This window comes from Oryza brachyantha, chromosome 4 (assembly GCF_000231095.2).
Source record: "Oryza brachyantha chromosome 4, ObraRS2, whole genome shotgun sequence".
Classification (NCBI taxonomy): Eukaryota; Viridiplantae; Streptophyta; class Magnoliopsida; order Poales; family Poaceae; genus Oryza; species Oryza brachyantha.
In genome coordinates, this window is record NC_023166.2 from 7,809,800 (window position 1) to 7,828,489 (window position 18,690).

At 36.3% G+C, this 18,690-nt stretch overlaps 1 protein-coding gene across 1 annotated transcript; it reads left to right on the forward strand.

The window, feature by feature from the left end:
* Positions 1–9,216: 9,216 nt before the first annotated feature.
* LOC102704418 (fatty acyl-CoA reductase 1-like) lies at positions 9,217–17,182 on the forward strand. Its single transcript, XM_015835926.2, has 10 exons — positions 9,217–9,301; positions 10,288–10,391; positions 11,326–11,528; positions 12,308–12,408; positions 14,178–14,373; positions 14,496–14,657; positions 14,934–15,015; positions 15,504–15,770; positions 15,947–16,074; positions 16,838–17,182. Exons 1-10 carry the CDS (start codon positions 9,223–9,225, stop codon positions 17,013–17,015), a joined length of 1,500 nt encoding a protein of 499 aa, XP_015691412.2. The 5' UTR covers positions 9,217–9,222; the 3' UTR covers positions 17,016–17,182.
* Positions 17,183–18,690: the final 1,508 nt, after the last annotated feature.

Consider the following 18,690-nt stretch of genomic DNA (forward strand, 5'->3'; position numbering starts at 1 on the left):
CGGCAAAGCAAATGAATTTCCAGGGTGGTTGTTAACGTCGTCGATGAATTATGGTCTCGGAGATTCTACGCATACAATGTACATTTCATCTTGACAAAAGTTTGACCAATAATCACCCTGCTGCAATGTAATTTTGTTTGACAAAATTAATATAATTTATACTGATTAGACACGTTTGTGACACATAAGTGACATTTTTACATAATGGAATTGGAATATTCTTGTCTTTGCGTTAAAAATGTTATAGCCAATTATTGTGGAGATTATAGGGCAAGACAACAAATCATAGCAAATTACAAAACAACAACTTGATTGAAACAAGAAACGTACTTTGAACTTTGTGTAATCCTTGTTCCTGAAACTAGTAAAACAACAACGGTTCATCCCAAATTCATTGAATTCCGTTCCCATCACTGGTATCGACGGGCGTCTAATTAAAATAAAAGATAATACTGGTGAATAGTTGAGCTGTAAATCAATCATCTATCCAGATTGGGTCACTGCTGTTGCTATTGAATCCAGTCCATGGGGTTCCGTGACAAGTACCTCCAACGTAACACTTTTAAAAATATTGTAATATTTAAAATATCACCGTCATTAGCCTTAAACCAGAGATAGGAGATTTCATGACACTGTCTTTAAGAAGATGTGTGGCGCTGCCACGTGTCACCAATGTTGCTCCTAAAATGATGATGATGCCACCATAATCATCTTCACTGACATTTTTGGTGACCAACAAAAGATATTGATCCTACCCATCATCACATTTGGCCTTCACCGCATAAACCCGGGTAGCGTGGACAACGACAGTAATTAATGCGGAGGAGGCGACGGAGCTGGTCCGAGAAAGACAGGATTGGCCTAACTACAAATCGGTCCAATCTAAGGGCAGTCCCAACACTCCACCTCAGCTAATATCGATAGAATTTATTACGGTGCCACATAAGAAAAAATTAAGGAAGAGATTGGGGAAAAAGCAGAGAAAGGATGTCTCATGCACGAAACTAGATCGGCGCAGTTACCAAGACTCAGGAAACGAGTTATATCTGCGTTGGAGCAGCTCATCGTTTCTTCCATCCAAATCTCACTCCGCCTCCCGATCCGTTGTGCCCGTCCCCTCCCGCCACCATGGCCGCGCTCCATCCGCGGGCCAAATCTCATTCCCGCGCGCCAGCTTATTCTACCACGGGCTAAATCTCCGTGAAATTTCGGCGCGTCCCCAAATCTCAGAGCGCCAAGGTTTTGGTTGTCGTCCTTCTCATCCCCAATCAAATTTTGTTGGCAGCTAAATCGCCCAAATCCATCCGCAATCGCTCAACCGAGATCCAATCGAGCTGCAAGGTGAATCCTCCACCCTTGCTGCAATTGCTGTTGGTGCTCCAGATTCAAGTTCTATTGATGGTGGTGCTTCTCGAGTTGGCGGTCCAGTTGCCGGTTTTCCATGGTGAACAGAATCATCTCCTAGCAGGGCAGACCTATAAATTGCTTATTTTACTCCGTAGAAACCGATGTTAATCAGTATCATTAGTTAATTAGTAGGTAATATTGGACTGGGATTTTTTTTTTCACTTCAACGAACTCCAGCTTGTCTACTGATGCGTTACTGCTAGATCATTGATCCATTCCCTTTGTTTATTTGTATGGTTACCTATATTATAGTTGTGTGATTGATCTAATTTGGTACTATATCACTCTGTTCTTATGTTGATCAATCGTTGTGCCATTTTGATATGATGCGGGATTCCAGTTTGCTACATGGCTATACGGCCACGACATATCCTCCTTTATGCGTACTACATGCAAGTAGGCGTTAAATTTTCTTCTCTATAGAAACTGTGCATTGGAAAGGTTAGATCTAAATGGATAGTTATTGTTCTCTCTCCTATAGACATCATTCGTAGACGCTATGCGTTGGGATTATCCTAACAACACAAAATACACCTTATATTTTAACAAATGAGTAATTAATTACATCTTGACTTTAACAATTCGGCAACATTAGAAGCTTAATTTGTTACTCATACATATGATATTATTATTATCACTAGTAGAAACTGATATATATTTTGCTTATACATGTGCCATACGACTGCAGATATATAATATCATATATATTCTCACTGTAAGAAATTTAGTAGTCTTTTCCTCGCATCAAAAACGTAGTCATAGCAACCCCGCAACCTCCGTGAGCAGAAAGTCTAACGCGAGAAGAGACGCACACGATCATGTCGGAATGTTATTTCTTTTTTCCATACCATATGAGCTTCTATTTTGTGTTTTTAGTTGCCATATGGTTATAATTTGGGTCTTTTACCGAATCAGAATGGTCAATCTTTCTAATTTTTTTAAAGCAGTCTGTTTTTTTTCTAACAGCTCACTTTTCAAAGCACTCTGTTTCTATCAACTCCACATCATCAAGACACTCCTCCTCCAATACAAACACCACTATTACATACTTCAATTTAATGCTACTTATCTCACATGATATCTTGAATGTTGTATAGAAACCATGTCTCATACAAGACATGGTTTCATTCTGTTTCCTCATTTATCACTTATCACATCATCTTTAATCTTAGATGTTAACTTATCTAATGTTATGGACATCATCCTAGTCATTGGGTTGGGAATTCCCAACAGCCCATTTTTCAAAGCAGCCCATTTTATTTTTGCTAACAGCCCATATATTTGTTTGGACTTCTTTTGTCAATTATTTTTGAATTCGTTCTAAATACAAAATTTATATGTATAAAATTTATACATATAAAATTGACAAGTATAAATTTTTATACATATAAAGTTATGCTTACAATATGCTTTCAATGCGTATATCTATAAAGTATTTATGACTATTTTTTACAATAATTTCCATGTACCATATTTTGCGCGGATAAAGGTATAGATTATAGGTTGTCGATTTTGTTTCAAATTTATATGTTTATAATTAAAAGTATAAATCTTATATATGTATGTATAAGCATCTGCATATACAGCTGTTGTATGTGTAAAATCATGTATCAACGTGTGTTTATATATACATAAGGCTAGACATCCGTGTGATTGTTCGGCTCAATGGCTAAGAAACAGAGGCATCGGAGTATGAGTTTGGATTGCATGCATGTAGACACTGTTTGGAACTGGCTCACCCTCTTTTTGCTTATATTTTTGCTCCTGCGACGTAATTTAAATTTTCTATCTTGAATTTAAAGTTGATTTTGAGGTTTTTTCACTGAAGTTTATTTTCCAGCATTGGTTTTTAAATTGCTAATAATATATATATTAAAGTTTTATTTATAAATTATTTTCATTTGTAAATTTAACGTTTGATTTTTTTTTCAAAAAACAATCAAACCATGGGTTCGTGCGAGCCCACCCGCCCGCAACCGTTCACGTATTAGATATGCCCCTCAGGGCGTCAGCGAGGAGCTATGGACTAATCCCTCGGCAGAAAATTTAAAATATTTTAAAGTTCAGCAAAATTTGTTTAAATCTGAAATTTTTCCTGACGAAATCTTCGGAGATGCCAAAAATTAAGTCTGTTATACAGAGAACATCCATAGTTATAAGAAAAGAAAAAAAACAGTTGCCTCTGCAAATCGGTTTAAACGGCGCTCTATGATTTTTGGTACTTTCGTAGTAGTAGTTAGTTAGTTAGTAGTTGTCGAAAAGTTACATGAAGCAAAACCAACACCAGACTGGCCCCTTCGCTTTACAATAACTCACACTGTTTATAATAAGCTGGCGCTGACGCTTCAGGTAGCATATATGCATACGTGAAGCGTGAGCCGAGTATGGATGGGCGCGTGCACGTCGCCCTTCTGGCCGCCGTCGTCCTCGCCGTCGCCGTCACCGTGGCCGGAGCCGCCGCCGACGACGGCGCGAGGTCCAGCGCCGGCGCGGCGGCAGCTTCCGGCCGGGAGGAGGCGGTGGTGCACCGGCGCGTGCTGGCCAGCAGCATCCAGAACTCGGTGCTGAACCCCAACAAGCCGGCGTGCCTCCGGTCGTGCACGGCGGCGGGGCAGCCGTACACCGGCCGGGGCTGCACCAGCGGCTACCAGTGCAAAGGCTGAGCTGCGACGGCGCCGGCGGCTATAGCTGTGTGAGAATTAATAGTAGCGTCGATCGATTATATATATACATGTAATTCGTGTGTGTACTCCCACATTAGTTCTTGCCCTTGATTTTTCAGATGTGTGTACATGTTTTCCGCACTAATTTATTGATTTGCATATTACATACATCATGGTTCGCACGAAATTTTCAAATCTAGGGCTCAACAATTAAGTATATATTCTTTGAATAAATTTTACCTAAAATTTAGTACTTTCTAATACATTTTTTCAACCAGGCGTGAGGCTCAAACCCAAGTTGCCCCACGCCTGGTTCTGCCCATCTCACCGAGGGCACCAATCACGAGACATATGGTCGGAGGAGCAGCCGCGAATTGCACGAATCTTGATGTTGATTCTACGGTGGGAAACGTTACAAAAATCTCCCCAAAATATGGAGCATTCCCTGTTAACAGCTTGTCAGTAGTCTCTTAAGGGAAACTGATTTTATCTTACATCTCGAGTAAAATTTTTTCCTTTTCTTCCATGCCCTTGGGTGTATTTGGGAGAGAGGGTTCGGAACCTTCCCTTAATATTAACTATGTTTCGTATTATAAGAATTTATAGGTTTTGCTTAAATTCATCCATATATCAATGTATATATATCTAGATTTATTAACATACAGATAAATCTAGATAAAGCCAGAAATCTTACTCAGGTATTCAAATCCATTGCAACTTTGCAATAGCTTTCAGGATCTCCATCATCTTACACCCAGATATTCATGAAGTAGGATCTCTGTTTTCAGATTAGACCTGACCCAAGAATTCCAAAGCAACACTTCACAACCTTCTTCATCCTCTACTTCTGGGTCCTATGAAACCATCAACATGATGTCGTCTTCCGTGGCATGCCACCTTCACTTCCACACATGCTCCATATGCGTGTAGAGACAAATTAGAAAACTATATTCTTGGTCAATCCGGACACTCTAACTTTTTTTTACAAAAGTCATAAAAGTGAACACAAAAATAAGTTTGATGATATGAAGGTGAAGCCTCTTTTTATGCGGAGGACGGCTTGGATGGAGACTGAGGCTGGGGGGGGGGGGGATGAATGCTCCGGTGGGGAAGACTGTTTGGGTGGGGAGGGTGGCTTGGGTAAGGATTATGGCTTGGGCAGTGATGGCCGCTTCAGTGAGGATGGAGGCTTGGATGCGGAGGATGGCTTGTTTAATGGAGGACTTTGTGGCAGCGATGGTGGCCTAGGTGGAGATGGTGGAGCTGGTGTACAGCCCTTGCCGGTTGTTTTTGACTTACACATAATAAAATATGTAAATGTTCTATATATATATTTCATATAATCGTAACTACATTTAATCAAAAAGATTAAACCTATAGTCTGCATTGACTCGCATTGACTCTGAAGAACATATAATATCACGACGGTGCTCCAGTATGAACTGGTTGACCGCATTCTTTAGAAGTTCGACACCCTCCAGCGTTGCAATATCCAGCTCTAATTGAGCATGCTTAGAATGCACCTTATCTATTTGAACCTTAGCGTATTCGGTGAGGATGAAATATCTGGTCAGGATAGATTTCTGATTTCCTGGCATTTCTGGACCAATAACCTGTTCTTTGGTGGGTTAATTAACGAATCCAAAAAAACATAGACATATTAGTGCATGGTTAATTAATTATTAGCCTAAAAAATTTTAAAAAATAGATTCATATGATTTTTTAAAATAACTTTTCTATAGAAATTAAATTATCATCAAATACACATCATTCAATAATTTGAGAAGCGTGCATATAAAAAAAGGGAGAAAATCTGAGTTTACTCTCCCTTAGAAAGAAACAGGGCCGTCTTGTGATCTTGGTGTAGAGTTGTCGGTTTGAGCTTTAGCTAAACTGAGGTCCGAGCAACCATTGGCTTCCGACTAGCCTCCATGTATCCTACTTCATCTTTTCATGGAAAATTTATGGTCATCAGACCAATTTCTCTATCACCTAATTCTTAACCTGGCAAAAAATTAATAAGTCATTAAGTTGTATTATTTTGGCCTATCATTTGAGCATTTCTCAATCTTTGAAATTAATTATTAGATCGAATTAAGCACTAACTTATGCACACACCTTTTCTGTCCAAGCGGGTGTTTCTGCTATAGATGGTTTATATCATCCAGTGCTGAGATCAACCTCAAGTAGAACTAAACATGGAGGACCCTCTCAACCTGATTACTGCCTGTCTACATAGCCTCGATGTGTGTGCCCCATCCTCAAGAACCAACACTAATGATAAGTATCAGTGCTGATGATGACCAGAACCAACACTAATGTGATGGGTCTTATTAGTGTTGGTTCACTGGAACTGACACTGCTTAGTGCCTCATCAGTGCCAATTCATGGGCATTTTTAATATGGTAAAATTTTCAAATTTTTGTCAAGGTCATCGATGCCGGTTGGTAGTAAGCAATTACAAGTGTTCTTTATATGGGACTGACTTCGGTGTATTTTACTGGCAGTAAAATTTGATCTATATCAGTGATCTATTTTTATCGAATGACTGTGATTAAATTATAGTACCAATAATATTAGGTGTAGTAGAAATTTGAAAGGATAATATCGTCACTTTTATTGTGATCTTTATTGCAAAAAAACAAAATTACAAAATACTGCTAATCAATTAATTAACAAAGTACAAAAGTATAATTTTTAATCAATGATTGAGAATAGTTATACTAGTAGTATAATACTGCTGGTAGATAATACTACCAGTAAAATACACCGAAGAGTTGCCCTTTTTATATTGATCTTACTTTTTTTAATACGAAATCGGTTAGACACAAACTTTATATAAAATTTATAGATCTCGGGATCTGTAAATATAGTTGACAACTTTTCATTTAACATCATTTATATGCTGAAATGTATACTTCAAATCACGTATAGGAAGGGTCAAAAAGGAGAAATGTATATCATGCTTCAAATCATGTATAGGAAGGGTCAAAAGGAGAAATATATATATCCAAATGAATGTGATGTGTAGTTCATGAGTTAGTAAGGAGGAGAATATGTGACTGGGAGATTTAGAGTTCGAATACCACATTTGATAATTCACAAACTTAGTTTAAATAACTAGCAAATGAGAGAGGTCATATATACATGGTTATGAGTATTAGGATTTCACCAATAGGATCTTATTGGTGCCGATTTTAAAATCAAATCTGATGACAACCCCCCCCCCCTCCCCCAACCTTGCTTTGTTAACCGCCCTTGCTTGCTCCAAGTTAGAGTATTTAAAACTCCTCTTAGAATTAGATGTCTTATTATTCCTGCACGTGCATAGATTTGCTTTGAAAAAGGTGAGATTGTTTAGGTTCCCTATCCTATTAAGGTGTTGTTTGTTTCCATAAGTCCTAGGACTAAGGACTAAAACATAAGTCCATTTTAGTCATACCTTGTTTGTTTGGAAGGACTAAGAGCATCCTCAACAACTCATCTAAATTTGGTCATCCATATCTTCATTTAGATGAGCATCTAAACTAGTTTCATTCTTCATATCTCTCTGTACTCCACTAAATCATCCATATATGACATTCTCTCTTTGGAGGATGGAGAGAAATCATCCAAATATAAATGTTCTCTCTCCTAATATGGATGACATCTAAAATTAGATGATAGGATAGCCGTTCTGTTGAAGCTTAATTTGTAGTCTTCATCCTCTATTTCTAGGATAGATGAGCTATTGGGGATGCTCTAAAAGGGACTAAAACATCATTAAATGACCTACTCAATAGTACAGAGCACACACACATAGCTATAGTGCTAGAATAGTAGAGTAGGTGTACTGTAGGTTTTTAGTTTCTTTTAGCACCTCTCCCAGTGACTTATGGACCTAGATAGTTTTAGTCCCTTTTAGTCCCTCCTGTTTGGTATTTTAGGGGCTAAAAGGAACTAAAGTGGAGGGACTTATAGTTTAGACCTTCCAAACAAACAACCCCTAAACATATTGGCACAGTACAATGCTGGAGATTTATGTACTGTTTGTTTCCATAAGTCTTAGGACTAAAAATTAGTTCTAGAACTAAAACATAAGTCCCTTTTAATTAGTCCTACTTTATTTGTTTAAAATCTCATTAAATGACATACTCAATAGTACACAACACACACATAGCTATAGATCTAGAGTAGTAGAGTAGGTATACTATAGACCTTTAGTCCCTTTTAACATCTCTCATAATGACTTATGGACCTAAATAATTTTAGTATCTTTTAGTCTCTTTTGTTTGATATTTTAATGGCCTATGGATTAGCCCCTCTAAACAAACAACCCTTAGTTCTAGCTGGGTCCATACCCAACACTAGATGTGTGTTACATACATGCAAATATGGATGTTATGAACCAACTGAGTTGAATGTTTTGGTAGTACTGTTACCACCTTATTTTTCCTCCATTAAAAAATATAAGAACATGAGGTATATATGTCAATGGTAGAATACTATGAATATCCTACCAGTTGTACTTCCTATCTAGAAAAATAAGCATTAGTAGCATTTCAAATATATCTAAAATTTGAAACATTTCTTGAGTAATACTTCCTAATCCACCCAGTTTTAATAACATGCTGTATTTAATATGTTGTATATCTAATTCTACTGTGATCCAGTTGGATATAGAAAATAAACCCCTGCATATATAGGCCATGACATCAAATTATCTAAGTAAATTAACCTTATCTTAGAGCATTTTCCTATGCATTCTTAAGCAGGTATCATAAGGTACCAATGTTTTCTATATAAAATTTAATATCTTTTAAAGAATAGTAAAATTACTCGTATCCTTAACATCTGCAAAACCTTTCCGAAGAGCTGGTCAATGGGAGGGAACGTGAAATTTAATTAATTTGGTTGGTGTGTATTAATTATATGTTCGTGATATTTTTTGTAGGGCATGCACGCCCCACCGTTAGGGATAGATATACGTCACCTTCTGGCTGGTTGGACGGCTGCGTACGTTACCTACATACATATAGCCGTGGGCGCCCTATAAATTAATTAATGGGCAATCTTAGCTATATAGATATGCATATAAATACATGCTCATATATCGCCTTGACTTCATATCTTATTTATATATAAAGTAGTAAGACGGGAAAAGAAGAAGATCATGGCTGGCCGAAGCATAGCGGAGAGTTTCAGAGGCAGGACCCTACTCATCACCGGCTCCACTGGCTTCCTCGCAAAAAGTACGTTACCTTGTATGTATATATGCGTGTATGGGCCTCGGGTTTTTTCTATTTTGCTTACATTTATATATGATATTATATATTATTAATCTACTTGTCGTAATAATATCCGATAGTTAATTATTTTTCTAGACTTGCTGTGGAGACACCCGATACACCACCCGTCTACTGGAAAATATTTTTTAGCACACCGATAGATATCCACCCGTATACTTGTATGTCATCGAAATAGTTATTAAAAAATATAGAAAAATTTAACAAGATAGATTAATATGAGTTATATCAGTTCACAAACATACAAGTTTAAATTCAACTTCTACAAGTTATAACAAAAAAACAAAGTAAATTGAAACCAAGTATATGCATATTCATAATTATTTTTGTTATTTTTGCTACAACTTGTAGAAGTTGGATTTAAACTTGTATGTTTGTGAACTGATATAACTCATATTAATCTATCTTGTTAAATTTTTCTATATTTTTTAATAACTATTTCGATGACATGCAAACAACGGAACTTCTCCCCCATTACTTTGTAATACTAATTATTAAGAATAATCAAATTTGAATTGATCCAGGTAGTACATACAAAATCGTATTGAGTCGACTATTCCCTCTAGAAAAAAAGGTGAAACCCATATTATGAAAAATATATTTTTATTTAATTTTGGATATAACATATTATAATATATTACCTTTTATCCATGGCAAAGCACATACATTGAGCGAGTATAGTTTTTTTTATTAAACAGTCACTTGATGAACAGTGAGCAAGAGCAACTAACTTGGCGCAAGCACACCTAGCTTGCTGGATGCTAGATAGTTAGTTATATATGCATGCACAAACGACTCGACACGTACTAGATTTCCATGTGTTTTGGTGTTTTGTTCGTACTAATTATGTATTGTTTATGTACGAACTCATGCATTTTAAATTAAAATTATAATGATACGGTTGTAAATTTCTATATATCGATATATGACAGTGCTGGTGGAGAAGATACTGCGGGTTCAGCCGAATGTGAGGAAGCTCTACCTTCTGGTGCGTGCCCCGGACGCTGCAGCCGCCGAGCAGCGTGTTCTCAATGAGGTATAAACACTTATTACCTATGTTTTCGTATTATAAGATATTTTTGTCCTTCTCTAAATTTATTCTCTAAATTTATGTGAATACTAATATGTGCAGACACGTACGTATATAAAACATATATGTCAATGGAACGGTGGGAGTACATACACATAATCTATACGAATGTTATTGATATTCAACAAGATTTACATGTTTGTTTATAGTTGGTGGTGACCCTATCAATGAAATCATTTATAGGTGCAAAATAAGAATTATGTACAACACTCGTTTCAAAACGTAGCTATATAGGATGGAGTGTGCTCTATCATAGGACTACAAATTTTAACATGGAGTATATATGTTCTGGTTCATAGTTCTAGCATTGGTCAAATCTATAATCTCGTATGTTAGGACAGATAGAGTATAATTTTTGAATCGATGTAACCAAAAGAATAAATGTTAAATTCAAGCAACCGTTGATGGCAACCGTTGATGGCTAAGATGATTAGAACACTATTACCTCCGTTTCATATGGTAAGTTTTTCTAGCTTTGTCTAAGTTCATCAATTGATAAATGAATATAATATATATATATATATATGTCTATATTTATTAGCATCCATATGAATCTAGCCAAAGCTAAAAAGGTCTTACATTATAAAACGAAAGGAGTACGCATGAAAGGAGTACGCATGAAGAGAAATGTCCCGAGTTTGAACCCGACGTGCCAAACACATTTCGCATGACTTGCAACTGAGTAAAAATTAAAGATGCCTAGCTGGCTAGCTACTAAAATTCGAGATATTTTATATCGTCCAGAAATTCAAAAAGTTGAAAGCTAATTGAACACAGGCAGGCAGCGGTGTTAACAAGGTCATCCACAAAAAAATCCATAATTACTTGGGTGGAACAAATTAAGACAAATTAATCACAAGGATTTAACTGCTTGCTACAGGTTGTAGAGAAAAGTCTGTTTGATGTTCTGCGAGAGGAACACGGGGCAGCTGGCTTCCACTCCTTCATCAAGAACAAAATATGCCCTTTAGCTGGAGACGTCGTACATGAAAACTTTGGTCTTGGGAGCTCTGAGATCCAGCAGTTAAAGCAGGAGGTCGAAATCATCGTCAACGCAGCTGCAACAACCAATTTCATGGAGAGGTATTTATATACTCCATTTATTTTTTTTATTTGATGCATTTTCTTTTTGTCGTTAACGTTTAACCATTCGTCAATTCAAGAAACTTTAACTGTGACTCGCTACCTCCGTCCCTAAATATTATTTGATGCCGTTGACTTTTTTATACATGTTTGACCATTTGTCTTATTCAAAAAATTTACATAAATATTAATTATTTTTATATCATTTCATTTATCGTTAAATATACTTTTATGCATATATATATAGCTTTACATATTACATAAAAGAATTTGAATGAGACAAATGATCAAACGTATATAAAAAAGTCAATAGTATCAAACATTTAGGAACGGAGGGAGTATTATTTTACATATTGAAAAAAATTTGAATAAGATGAACAATAAAATTTAAAAATAAATTGCATCAAATAAAAAGTCGAAGCGATGATATATGGGGTGATTGATACATGAGTCTTTTTTCTTACAGTTGTTCGAAAAGTGTGAATTATACTTATATAAAATTCATATTTACATGATAGATATGTTTCGCTTGGCACAGATGAGATCTCTGAGAATTAAGAAGGCATCAGCCGATTTATATGAAAAAAAAATTATTTAAGCTGAAATCCTGCTGATAGTGATCACTCCACATAACAAAATTATCTAATAAAACCAGAGTATTTCATGACTTCAAACAGAGGAGTATTAGTGAAGCAATTTCGTTTTACCAGCACTGCAATGTTGGTCCAAATTAAGTAATCCTAGATATATGTCATTCTCACTGGGTCACTCCTATGCAGGTATGACGTTGCGTTGGAAACAAACACCCTAGGAGTCGTCCATTTATGCCAGTTTGCAAACCGGTGTGATAACCTCAAGATGCTCCTCCATGTTTCCACCGGTAAGCATACCAAATATTCAACAATAAAACAGTACACGAAAAACATATAATGTTCAATTACACCTCTCTTCTAAAATATAACAATTTATAGAGCTGGACAAAGTAGATAAAAATATTTGGAGAAAGTTTGTGATTTGTTGAGAAAAAAATGTAGGTGAGAAAATTAAAATAAAAAATGGTTGTGATTGGTTGAATGATGAGATAGGTGGAGAAATAATTTTAGTTTAGGACAAATGGTTTATAATAGAAATAGCTTCATTTTAGAATAAAATGGTGTATGACATAAATAATTTTATTTTAAGACAGAGCGAGTACTACTACCTATATCCCAAATATAATTATTCTAATGTCTAACTTTTGTCCCAAAATATAACTAGCTCACAATAAACATACTTATCTCAATGAACCACAACCATCTTATTTTATTTCATCACCAACTTTTTCATCTCAACTAATCATAGCTATCACTCGTTTAATTTCAACTCTTTTTGACCCTTGTGAAAAAAACTCAAAAAAAAGTCATTCAGGAGACTAGCACCTGAGCATCCAACACTTTGCAAAATGTGAAACGGTGTTGCACAATATTGTCAGGAAATGTTTTATATGATATATCACCCAGTGAAAAAGTAATTAAACAAAGATGTTTCATGATACAGCGAAAAAAATGTTTCATTACTGGAGCGAAAATATTTCAACTAGCTAGATCCAATCTTCAGAAAAGCATAGTAATTATATAAACACCTAGAAATCAATATATATGCAGAATCTGGTGTAACCGACGATCGAGCAAAACATTCGGATACAACCGACCTGCAACAAAGACAAACAATTAATGGATTGGAACAAAATCGTAAAAAGATCTACCATCTAGATTTGACTTCTTTCTCTACTCTAGTGACCAGATCCATCTCTTTTCTATACTCCAATGGCTGGATCGATCTTCTTCCTCCACTTCAAGGACCGGCCGGATCCATCAAAAAGCTAGCTAGTACTGCCATTTCTTCCAAATACACATGTTTCGGCTCCGGCCGATAACACCTCCCGTTAGCGGTAGGCCTGCGAATGGATTTGGATCCAATCCAAATTCACTCCGATCCATCTCTTTACTGGCTAGTTTACCAAACCAACCCATCTCAATTTAATCCATTTCTATCTGACCCATTAGCAGGCCTAGTTAGCAGCAGCCCGCCCCCTCCTGTCCTCTTTTTCACCATTTCCGACTGTCCTGACACTTGGATTAATTGAACAGTTCTCCATACGTAAAAATATTTTAAATTGCCTGCTATACAGATAGACTGTTGAGTATGCAGAAGTTGATTTAAAGATAGACAACTAATTTTGCTCCTTCAGTTGATTGCTTGTTCCAAGTGAAGTATACCATGAGTATAAATTTCTACTAACCATCACTATCTATATGCTGAAAACATCACACCCTACCGCTTTCCCCCGCAATATTCCAGCCAGGTTCCATATTTTCGAAGCCTCGGCTAGTTTTTATAGTTAGCAATATTTACTCAATTTCAGCGTTTTCTGAGTTTTACCTCATCTTTCCTTTTGCAACTCGAGGTACCAAATCGTTTCTCATTATTAGATCCTGTGCACTGTTGGATCCAACGATCAGAAACGATTTGGTATCACGAGTTACCGCTGCAAGCTTAAAATGTGCTACCTCAAAACTAGCCAATATAAAACGATGATTTGTATACATGAGCTAGCATCATATCATAAACATGACGAACATGGTGATGTTGTCAACTTGTTATGAACAGCTTATGTAGCTGGTGAGCAAGCGGGCCTGTTGCTTGAGAAACCGTTCCAGATGGGTGAAGCACTACGAAAAGGCTACCACTTGGACATAGAAGCTGAGCTGCAGCTAGTAGACTGGACCAAGTCAGAACTCAGAATGAAATCCTCCAGTGACAAAATCTCAGAAAAGACAACCATGAAGAAACTTGGGATTAAAAGGTTTGCAGGAATGAATCATTCACTCCTAGATGCTAATCTTTACATACCTTAACACCTTCAAAAAAACAATGCAGTGCACATGAATGAATTAATAACATGGTCAACTGATGAATGTTTTGAAGGGCCAATCACTTTGGCTGGCCAAATACATATGTGCTGACTAAGGCCATGGGGGAGATGTTGCTGGGACAATTGGGACGAGACCTTCCGGTTGTAATCGCTAGGCCAAGCATGATAACAAGCACTATTCAGGAGCCAATGCCAGGATGGATAGAAGGAACTAGGTAAATATATATATTCATTCCTACACCTAGTTAGCAGTAACAATAATTGTCATTTATTTGCTCACACCCTTGCGCCTTTCATATTAGCAGTAAATACTTACCATTAATTGTATTTTATGAACTTATGTATTATGTTCAAAAATGCATATATTGCTATAGTGCCACTATGTGCACTAGGAGTGGCTTGTCATAGAAATCTAATGTGGAATATTGATATGTCTAGATAACTTTTAATTTTTTCACACAATGGATATTTACATGGTATTTTTTTTACAGGACTGTAGATGCCATGTTTGTTGCCTACAATGACCAAACCGTTCCATGTTTTATCGCTGATGATAATGTTTTATTTGACCTGGTGAGTATTTCAAAACTACGGTATAGCTAAAATCCCACACAAACCTTCTAGTAATTACCATCCATCTTGAAAATAGGGGATATACTTTTAATAGACATCTGCAAGTTAATATCTTATACATTAGGTTACTCACAAATGTGAATATATCTATACTATTTAAAAGAGTAATCGCATGTCCTCTTCTCCATTCAATGTCTCTATTATTTAAAAGAAGAGTCGTTCATCCTCTTCCCATCGCATGTCAGGCAAAACCATCATTTCCAAGAAAAAACAGAAAAAATAAGGGGTTTCTTTAAGAAAACTGCTTTTTTCTTCGTAGGCTGTGCATGTCCACTAATAATTGTATAGACTATTTCTTTTCTCTATGGACCTATGGAATCCATCATCGGTTGCATGGACCTGTTGCAACGGACGGGTATATTACTAATATAACAAACAATCTGCAAAATTCACATATGGTTATTAATGAAAATCTGCAAATTGAATAGATACCTGGAGATATGGTGATTAACGCAATGATGGCAGCCATTGCCAGTCACTGGAATGAACGATCTCAAGTGATATACCATATGTCTTCGGCTCACCAAAATCCCCTGTCCAGCTCCTTCATCGAAGAATCTGCGTACATCTACTTTGACAAAAATCCCCGTACTGGCAAAGATGGGAAGATCGTAGAAAACAAAAAAATTCTAATGTTCAAGAGATTCTCGTACTTCCATGCCTACATGGTTCTACGGTACAAGCTGCCACTGGAGGTAACATTCTTTTTCTTTCTTTCTTAACTCTGCAATTTTTGCTTAATGAATGGGAGAGCGCCTGCCGATTGCCTCAAAAAAAAAAAAAACTCTGCAATTTGGAATCGGTTAATCGTGTATACAATTAATTTGATGATTTACTGACTTTGGCATGTCAACCTTGTGATGATAAGCAGATTATGCATGTAGTGAGTATGTTGCTGGGAGGACTGTACTCCAAGAATTACAGCAAGCTTAATCGAGGTTACAACTTTTTAATGACTGTGGCAAAGTTTTATGCTCCGTATGTCTTCTTCAGAGGATGGTGAGCTATATATGTTTTTTTTTGTCAAGCTAGCACTACTGTTTAGTAGATAGATTGGAAGAAGGGAAACAATGTGTTAATTTATAGTACGTTTTTAATTTGAGTTTCCTCTGCCACTCTTGTTTTCTAGGAGTGAAATAGCACATTCTGATCAACACAATGTCCCTAAACTTCTATAGAACACATAATATGCTGGTATACTTGACAATGTCCCTTGTAGAGTCCAAAGAAATTACCCACATATTTTTTCTAGACTGTTTTTTTTCTTACTTATCGACATGTAGTAAATAGAAATTTAAAAATTTAAAATACCTTTCATTCGCACGAAGACATAATTTCCACATGTACTAATGATTTTCACACAGACAAAACAAATTAATTCCATATATAATTCATAAACAAACATGCATTGCAAGTCTGCAAATCCTCAAAAACACATGTTGACATACAAAATAACAGGTAACAAATCAATAACTGAATTACTACCTCCGTCCCTAAATGTTTGTCGCCGTTGACTTTTTTACACACGTTTGACTATTCGTCTTATTCAAATTTTTTGTATCAAATATGTAAAGCTATATATATGCATAAAAGTATATTTAACAATAAATAAAATGATATAAAAATAATTAATAATTATGTAAATTTTTTGAATAAGACGAATAGTCAAACGTGTATAAAAAATTCAACGACGTCAAACATTTAGGGATGGATGGAGTACATACATTCTGATTTCACATTTGCATACTCAATTTTGATGAAGCTTTGACGACACCAACCTGAGGAAGCTGTGGAAGTGGACGGCCATGGACCAAAACGACGCATCCGCATTTAATTTCGACCCTAATTGCATCAACTGGAGCTCATACCTCATCAACACACACATTCCCGCGGCTCTAAAGTATGACGCCGAAAACCGCAAGGCGAAATCAGTGCAGTGAAGTGAATAAAACGGATTCAGATGAGCCGAAATGCAAGATCAAGATGTACAATTTGCATGCTGGATATTTTCATGACTGTGCAATGAAAGTGTAATACTAAGATTTGTGATAGCCACGTTGATAATTATGAATCATTCTGGTTGGGACTTTAATTACAACAAATTAATTAATTAACTATGTTGGCCTTAGTGTTTTGTTGTGGTATACTGCAGTTCCAGAGCACACACATATATAGCTTTCGTGTTTATAGAGATATATAAGTATTGGAGGTCAGCTACTGTCGTTGTTGCTATTTTCTACCAGAAAACAGAGTTTTCCAAAGGTTTTTAACCGTCAGGAATGGCATTGAGCCGTCAGGATTGGTGGTCGCTGATGGTCACTGTCGGCTGTCGCAAATACAACATCATGGTAAGGTTGAGCTATTATATTGGGACACCACTAGGACATTTCTCTCCAGCTTATTCTTATTTCTCCTCGGTTTTTAAGCGCATACTTTTCAATTACAAAAAGACCTCCATCCCTAAATGTTTGACGCCGTTAACTTTTTAATGCATGTTTGACCATTCGTCTTAGTCAAAAAATTTACATAATTACTATTTTTTATCATTTTATTTATAGTTAAGTATATTTTGATGCATATATATAACTTTACATATTTTAAAAAAAATGAATAAGACGAATGGTCAAACGTGTATAAAAAAATCAACGGCGTCAAACATTTAGGTACGGAGGGAGTATATAAGTTTATTATCTCACATTTCTATTTATACTATTAAATAGCATTAAAAAATTAAACAAGCTTTTAGCTTTCATCCTTCATAAAAAAAACACGGCCTAAGACACAAGGAATGCACTATGAAATGATATGAGAACATCACAAGCTCCAAAATTTACATTAGCTCCATTAGAGAAGCAAAAGACCGCAACTTCAATATTAAGACATCCATCTATTCGCAACTTAAATGGATAAATTTCATACATACAATTGATTCATTCAGGTTGCAACAGTTGTAGACTTTTGGCAGTGCCTAACAAAAGAAAATATTCCAAGATAATCCACAACGATTAATTATTTTGGGATGTGCAAGCTCAACAAACTAGAAGGCTCAAGAACATTCAACATCTAATTTAGCACGGTTTATAGGATGTGCGAGCTCAACGACACGAAAACTTCATGCACATTCATCATAATGGTACATATTTTCTCAGGTTGCTCACATCCGTTCCTACCCTTACCTCTGATTCTAGAGCTTCCTCTCGAACTACTGTATCAAACTATGGTGTGTTTATTAATTCGTCGTGTATTTAACCATACTATTTTCAGTTTCACTATACTTTGGTTCTTAAGTGATATTGGTGTAGGTTTGTCATGAAGATGTAGTATAATGACATGTTCTTTAGAATTACTACCCTCCATTTTATTTCTGAACTGCCAGCCCTCCCTCCAGTTGCCACTGCCCATCCTTGCTATAGTCGCTAGTGGGGATGGGCAGTGATGATAGAGTGGAATGGCAGCTACTGGTGAGTGGCCGACTCTTGTATAGGTCATGGACAACAACCCCTTCACGCTAGTGACTCTACCTAATTATTTTCACTTTTCTCCATTTTTCTGTGCAAAATTATTTCTTCAATATAACAATAACTATAAACTATTCTAGCAATTAAGAAAGACATA

Coding starts and splice junctions, on each gene's coding strand:
- LOC102704418 (XM_015835926.2), top strand. CDS start 9,223: ATGGCTGGCCGAAGCATAGCGGAGAGTTTCAGAGGCAGGACCCTACTC. Junction 9,302..10,287: donor CACTGGCTTCCTCGCAAAAA/GTACGTTACCTT, acceptor GATATATGACAG/TGCTGGTGGAGAAGATACTG. Junction 16,075..16,837: donor TATGTCTTCTTCAGAGGATG/GTGAGCTATATA, acceptor ATTTTGATGAAG/CTTTGACGACACCAACCTGA.